The 7961-nt window shown below is 52.1% G+C and overlaps 1 protein-coding gene across 1 annotated transcript; it reads right to left on the reverse strand.

The window, feature by feature from the left end:
- Positions 1-339: 339 nt before the first annotated feature.
- TREML4 (triggering receptor expressed on myeloid cells like 4) lies at positions 340-784 on the reverse strand. Its single transcript, XM_008527071.2, is given in 1 exon segment — positions 340-784. A coding segment is annotated over 1 exon segment (342 nt). The 3' UTR covers positions 340-442.
- Positions 785-7961: the final 7177 nt, after the last annotated feature.

Genomic DNA, 7961 nt, shown 5'->3' on the forward strand with positions numbered 1-7961 from the left:
CCACACAGGAAAGTGGTTGGGGCTGAAGAGAAAAGAAAGTAGACAATGACCGTCCAGAGGACCAGAAGAGAGAATGGGGTCTGGCCTCAAAGCTGTGAGGGGAAGTGGGGGACCTAGAGACAATCCCTCAGGGCCCCTTAGGCCAGAGGTGACCTGTGCCTAAGGTCTACACACTAGAGCTATTGGGGGGTGTGTGTAAGCAAGGGACAGGCAGAATCAGAGCGAGACTCGGGACTCCTCTCTGGTGAGCCCCGGGCATACCTTCCTACTAGTTGGGGCCAGGACTGGCAAAGTGGAGAAGAGGTGAGAGCCCATCTCTGGAGACCAGGGCCCCCGCTCTCCTTGGATCAGAGCAGAAGACCTGGTAGGATCTGGGGTGATGGAGTCACACAAAGTGGGTGAGTGACATTTCCCGCAGGCCTGGGAGGGAGGGGGCATTTCCTTAAGAAAGGAGCTCTTCCGGAGACAAGACCAGGCTGATGTTTCTGAGAATAGTGACCAAGTTCCTGGAAGAGTTGTAGCTTCTAGACCATTAGGACCCGAAGTCCTCCTCCGTCCGCTGAATCATGGTGATGATGAAGAGGCCAGCACCCAATGCATCCCAGATCATGTGTCAAGAGTCCTGAGCTGCTGTCGGGAGCTTGGAGCTGGTGACTGATCAGGTACACTCATGTGAAGATGTCTGCTGACACCGAGTTCTCCTGTTGTAGGGCCCTCCCTCGGGAGGGTACTGCCACTGCACGGAGAGTGTCTGCCCCGCCACTTCATGAAACTCTTCAGGCATGACTGTCTTTCCCCAGGAACCTGGATAACAAGCTCTCAGTTCAGGGCCCTGGCCGGACCCAGCCACACCTCTCCCAGGGCCAGGGAAAGGGGACAGGGAGCAACTTCTGATGCCCACATCCAGAACACGGTCTTCAAAGCCAGCCCTCTGGTCACAGAGTCACCCTGCTCCCTGCCCCACCCTCTCCTTCACCCCCTCCATCTCACCTGAGGCCAGGAGCACCAGGAGGACAGGTGGCAGGAGCAGGTGTGGGGCTCCCCAAGCCATGTCATCCCCAGCCTGTTTTTGACAATGGAGGAGTGGAGAAAAGGGGAGGCCTCTGGGGAGAGAAAACCAGAAGCTGGGCCTGATTCTGCCTCAGTTTCCCAGCCTCTCTCAGTTGGAAGAACTGAGAAAGAGCAACACCTTGACTGGGGAAGCCATTGGCCTGAGCGGCGGGCTGTGTGGGCAGAGGGGAGGGAGGGGCAGCCAGGCCTGCATGGGGGGCCACCAGCTGCAGGGTCTGTCTCTGGGCCTGGAGACCTCAGCCCTGTCTCAGTTGTTCTCTTTGCCCAACTTCTCCCCATCTCCATCACTCCACACCTTTCCCTCTCTCACAGTCCTTCATTGTTGCTGGGGAAAGCTCGGAGAATGTCCAAGAAGAAACTGTGGGGAAATAAGAGGCTGTTCCTCCTTTCTTTCTCTCTGTGCACTGCCTATGAATGGTCAGAGGGCCAAGAAGGCCTGACCAGAGACCTGAATCCCTCTGGGCCTCAGGCAAGACAGGGACTCCACTCCCAGGCATGATGGGTCAATGATGTGTTTTCGCCCTGGGAGTGTTTGAGCGGGGGACAGAGTTTCCATTCCAGGAGCTATAAGAATGGTCCCTGGGAAAAGTGGGGCCAGGAGGGATGGGAGAAAGAGAGCACTGAGCAAGGAGTATCAGAGGGGAAGGCAAGAGGGAGCAGATCAGTTAGGGGGAGAAAGCAGAGTGAGGAGTCAGCCTCATCTCTGTATCTTCAGTTCTCACTCCCCAAAGGTGCTCAGTCAGTGTCGGGTGGAGGAATACATGAGTGGGCGAAAAGATGACAAATCCTTTCATTGTAACAACGTGTGTGTAAAAATGTGTGGAGGAACAAAACAGCCAAAATTGGAACAACCTGAGCAAGAAAATTAAGTGGTATGGAATTAAAACCCAAAGTATAAAATAAATATCCATGACTCCATACTGATATAATAAACGATTGAATAAATAAAATAGTGGGGGAAATAGGCACATCTCCCATGCAGAGGAATTCCAAATAGTTGATGTAGATCTCTGCCCTCACGGAGGGGCAGCATCACTCCCGCCCCTTCAGTGTGGGCTGTGCACAGTAACTTTCCTCCAAAGAGGACAGCATGGATGGGGGGAAAGAGTCACTTTACAGTGGAGAACCTGACAGCCACTCACCAGTCTGGTGACCAAGGTCAACATCAACAGTCATAAGTCACGTTGATGGCATGTGCCCTTGACATGATGCGATGAGAAGGACACTTGACCACTCTGGTCTTCCTCCCCCAAAACCCTAAGCCCATGAGAAGAAACACCAAACAACTCTTGAGTGAGGGACATTACTAATCCCTGACCGGCCCTCCCCAAAGCTGTCAAAGTCTTCAAAGATAAGGAACTACTGAGAAACTGTCACAGCCAAGAGGAGCCTAAAGAGATGTGATGACTAAATGTAACGAGGTGTCCTGGATGGGATCCTGGAACAGAAAAAGGACATTAGGTGAAAGCTAAGGAAATATGAATGAAGTATGGACTTCAGTCAATAATAATACATCATTATTGGTTTGTTAATTGTGACAAATGCACCATACTAATGTAAGAGATTACTAATAGGGGAAACTGGGTGTGGGGTATCTGGGAACTCTGCAATGTCTTCATAACTTTTCTAAAATCTAAAACTATCCTAAAATAAAAGGTTCATGTAAAAATGTAGAGAGACTATTTATATAAAATCTGTATAAAAAATTTGATAACTAACAAAGAAAAAAAATATTTTTTTAACTTGGTTTGATGCCATTTAAAAGACTAGTTTATCTGAGGTCTGCTTGCCGTGCTGCACTCTGACCACATACAGCCATGTGTCACTTAATGACGGGGCCACGTTCTGAGAAATGCGTCCTTAGGTGATCTCATCGTTGGGAGAATATCAAAGAGAACTCTTACACACACCTAGATGGTAGAGCCTACTACATACCCAGGCTATACTCATCTTATGGGACCACCAGCCCATATGAGGTCCATCATTGACCAAAAGGTCATTATGTGGCGTGCAACTGTACATATCCCTCTGGGTGTTGAATTCCCATCGCAGGTCTTCCCAGCTGGTTATCACCTAGCTCTCCCTAGCTGTGTTCAGTCTTCGGAGCATCCTGTTCAGGTAATGTGATTGTCCCACCTCCCTAAAATGAACAGACACTCTGGTCTGCTCAAGACCCCACATGTCCCTGGACCTCCCTGCCCTGGTCCTGCTGTGGAACTGAGCCCTGGGGATCCCCAGGGAGAAGGGTGATAAAAGGAGGGAGGAGACGGGAAGTTGGACTTTCTGAGGAAAACGACCACGAGGCCTGGAGCCCAAGCTGTCACTAGGCACCAGGAGGCTGCCCAGGGAAGAGGGGACAAAAGGAGGAGGGGTCTGCAGCTACTTCCTGTCTTGACCATGTGTCCTGGCTGCCGAGTTCATGTGAGCCCTTAGCTATCCTGCCTTAACTGGACTTCTCGGCTCAGAGGCCTCAGCCTGAGTTAAGACCCCATTATCTGTGCCCACCCCTGTCTCTGGCCCCCAGTGTGCCTAGTTCCCCCCACGGCCGTTCCTGACTGCCATGCTGGTCCTGCCTCAGACTGTGCTGGCGCTTGTCCTGCTTCCCCAGCCTCCGGAATGCCTCCCGGACTGCTCCCCAACGAGCCTCACTTACGTGGGGCCACAAGCGGACCCTCTTGCAAGAAGCTGGCGCAGAGGACTCCAGCCTGCCGCCACCACCCCTACCCCTGCACGAGCACGGAGTGTCTGGCTGCTCACTATGGCTCCTGATCCTGTGCTGTGTTCTGTCGCACCATACTGTGGACACTCTTCGCTCCTATCCAGACGGCCTGTGAGTCCCCTGAGAGCCAGGCTGCCTCCTCTCATTCATTGAGTGAGCCTCGCCTTGCTCAACCCTGCGGAGCTGTTGGCGCATGCTCCTTGACCGGATGGGGCGGGGCCACAGAGCGCCTCTCCAGCCTCTTGCTGTTTGCCCCTGTGGAGGCTGAGCTGCAGAGCAGACCAGTGACTTGCCCAAAGTTTTGCCAAGATTTCACAACTGAGCTGGGCATTTGAACCCTGTCCTCCAACACCCCTAGCGCTTTGCCCACCGCTGAGCAGACCCATCGCCCTCGCTTCCAGCAGCGTATCACCGTCACCCATTCAAAGGGGCCACACTTCCACTTGCTGGTTCAAGGGCAAGGAAGCCTCAGAGGAGACTCGGGGTGGGGTAGGGGAGTGGGGAGACAGAAGGACGCAGGCACCAAAATAATATAAACCCTTTCTTGGAGAAAGGAAAATAAAAATCAGAAGTATGATTCTCTCTTTTTTTTTTTTTTTTAAGATTTTATCTTTTCCTTTTCCTCCCCAAAGCCCCCCAGTACGTAGTTGTATATTCTTCGTTGTGAGTCTTTCTAGCTGTGGCATGTGGGACGCTGCCTCAGCGTGGTTTGATGAGCAGTGCCATGTCCGCGCCCAGGATTCGAACCAACGAAACACTGGGCCGCCTGCAGCGGAGCGCGCGAACCCAACCACTCGGCCACGGGGCCAGCCCCTGAGTCTCTCTTTAAGAGGAAAATCTGCTTGAGTTAAATGGAAACTATAAATCAAACTACCCAGGTGTGAAAGTACAATGTGCTATAAGTTTTTATTCAGTATTAATAAGAAGCTAAATTTATAACAAGGAACTGAAAGCTTTGTAGCCAACCAGCTGTATTGAAGGAAAAATCTAGGAAGCAGTGCTGTCAGACAGAATTTCCTGTGATTATAGAAATGTTCTAGACCTCGCCATCCAACACAGCAGCCACTAGCCCCATGCAGCTGCTGAGCACCTGACACACAGCAAGTGCAACTGAGGAACTGAATTCTTATTTTTCATTTAATTTTAATTACTTTAAATATAAATAGCCACATGTGTCTAGTTGGAGTGTTACATAGCGCAGCTCTGGATGCCTGAGATGAACTTGCACACCCTGCCCCCTCACAGGGGCAGATCTCTTTGCTGTGTCATGTTTGTGAATGTCAAAACTGTAAAGCTGATAGGAGATAATGTATGATAATATCTTCGCACGTTGTCTAAAAGACAACATTCAAAATATTATTGTGCTTCAGATTGGGAAGAGCATGGTAAATAAGATCCCCAAACATAAATCACAAGGAGAAAACGGATGGATTCAATTACATTGTCAAACGCTGGCTTCCCAGATATCACCAACACAACCTGTTGATAAGAGAAAGCTGGGTTTATTGTGTATGGGGTCAAGGAGAACCCCGCCTCTGCAGAGCTGGGGGAGCATCTGAGAGGGGGGCAAGGTCAGAATTTATTGAGAAGTTTGGTCTAAGGCGGGTCTTTCCAAGGAGGGGCTGAACCAGGATTGGAAAAGGCTCACAACACAATAGTCCAGGACCGGTGGAAACAGCAAGACAAGGATTTTGAGGCAGGGATTCAAAGAATCTTAGGGTGCAAGTATCTCCTGATGCTTTCCATTGAAGAGTCGATGCATCTTTCAGGAAGTTTCCATAGCAAAAAATCAAACCATTTGCCTGGGCAAGGAAACTCCTGGAAAAGTCAAGTCATCTAAGCAGGACGGCGGCATAGCGACGTCACGTTCACTTAGATAGTTAGACGTGGCTTCAGTTCTCAGGGTCAAGGTGGAATGTGCTTATGGAGGGTTTCAGTTCACAACATAAAAATTTATTTTTCAAATAAAGCATATTGTGGACAAAAGCAACATCGGGGAACAGCTCTGCGATGACACTCTGGCCATCTTGCGCGCAGAAACTACTCAGGCAAAGGCTTGAACCACAGCTGATCTGAGTCATGGCAGAATGCCCTTTGACCTTCCTGGGATGAGAGAGGATGGGAGGCCTGTGCCAACGTCTCCACTCACCTCCCCATCTGCCCTGGCAGACCATTTCTCATGACCCCCGAGTTGTGCTGTGGTGACAGGCTTTCTGCCTGACCCCCTCAGAAGACAGCGGCAGAGAATGGGCTTTCGGCAGTGTTGTACTGAATGCAGAAATTGCTTGGCATTCCCTTGGCCTCTGATTACTCCCGTGGGTCCCCTTCCACCCACTCTCCACGCTTTCCCACTCATGACTCTTTTTCCCCCACTGTCCAAGAGAGGGGCAAGGCGGAGGTCTCACTAAAGGGGTCTAGGAAGCCTTTTATTTACCCCTGAACAGAGAGTAGCATGTGACGTTTGTTAGGGGAGGAAGGCGTGCCCATCCACTCCTGAAAGGGCGAGTCTGCTGCTCCCTGGGTTTGCCTTGTCCTGGGGACCCTTCTGGAGGCTGCTTCCCCTGAGGAGTGAGAGAAATGGACAGTGTTTGAAACTGATCCATCCACGCCAGGCCAGCTTGAAAAAAAGACTGGATTGTCAAAGAGCAAAAAGCCTCACCCTGCCCCGTCTGCCCCTGGTCTTCCTGTCCTGGGGAGCCCAGCCAGCCCTGTTCACATTGCTCCCAGGGGGTGGCCCTGCCTCCTGTCCAAAGACTCCTGAGAACAGAAGGGAGGAAAGGGAGGGGACAGGCTCTGGGGAACCCCTGGGAGACGGTCCCTCTAAACCCACGTCTGCAGCCGCTGCCTGTGTCCCCTCATTTTCACCCCAAGCCTGGCCCCAGCCCCCACTCACTGGAGGCCCAGGCTTTCTGGAAGAGGACCAACAGGTCCTTGTCCAGGATGAATCTGCAGGTCAGAACAACAGCCAGCGCCAGCAGGCTGCAAGGTCAAGGGTGAGCATCAGCATCCTAGGTTTGATTCTCCTGAATCTGAAAGGGTGAGTGTCTGCCGAATGTTGTGCTCTGGAGTTCAGCCTGCCTCCCGGCCAGAAGAGCAGCCAAGCAGGGGTCTGCACCCTTTGAAGATGGGGCCTTTGCCTTTCCCATGATCCTCAACCCAGGCTCTCACCCCAGAGGAATCTATCTGGTCTTCTGCCTCCAGTATCTCCCTTCTGCATACCTCCTGCACACAGCCACCGGGTCACTCTTCCACTCAAGGGGCCCAGAGGAAGCCTTCATGTTCCCCACTGCCTACAGGACAACATGCATGCTGCATGGCATTGAAGGCCCTCTGAGATCTGAATCGTGACACTGCTTCAACCTCACCCATCTGCTCTCCGCTCTGCCAGACGGTCTTCCTTTGTAGCCGACACCCTCCCTGCATGCGCTCCCACCACCCGCCCCTGGCGTGGAAGGCCACGGCCTCTTCTACATTTATTACTCCTCCATTACTTTCAAAGTTTCTCCCTCCCATGTACTGTTCTCTGACACCCACCTCTGGCCCTCACTCCCCAACAACTCTGGGTAGTGGACTCCTGTGGATCCCGTTCCTTTAACTCCAAGGAAGAGGCTGCTGGTTACTCAGATTCCATTTGCACCTGGCCCACATTTTCCAGGTGATGCCCTGTCAGCAGAGGTATAATATGCCTGTATGACCTTAGCTCCCCAACCCCCAGCTCCTTTCCTCTGGGGCTGGTGGATGGGACTTCGCTGCCTTGAAGTGGTAACATTCAAGCCTTCAGTCAGGGCTTCGGGCTAGAAAGAGAAGCAAAGGTCATTCTCCCTGCTGGGGTTCAGGGCTCCCTTGGCCTGCCTGGAGCAGGAGAAAGTCCTCCACGTGGTCTAGCCTGTCTCTCTGGAGTCCACAGGTGGGGCGTGAGCCAAGGACCCCAGCTAATCCCAAAGCGTTTCTCTGCCCTGCTTTGGCCTCTGTGCAGCGACCCTCATTGAACACAGCTTACGGTGAATCCGCATTGCCTCCCAGGGTAGGTTCTCTTTGGTAAATGCCTTGTTCTGGAAGAGACGAAAAGCTCTTCAGGGCCTTGACTGACACCAGGCCCCTATTGAGTGCCCAAACCCTTCTTGACAAAGATGGGCCAGCACAGCCTGAGCTTGTAGGGCTGTCCGCACAA

Source organism: Equus przewalskii, chromosome 19 (assembly GCF_037783145.1).
Source record: "Equus przewalskii isolate Varuska chromosome 19, EquPr2, whole genome shotgun sequence".
Lineage (NCBI taxonomy): Eukaryota > Metazoa > Chordata > Mammalia > Perissodactyla > Equidae > Equus > Equus przewalskii.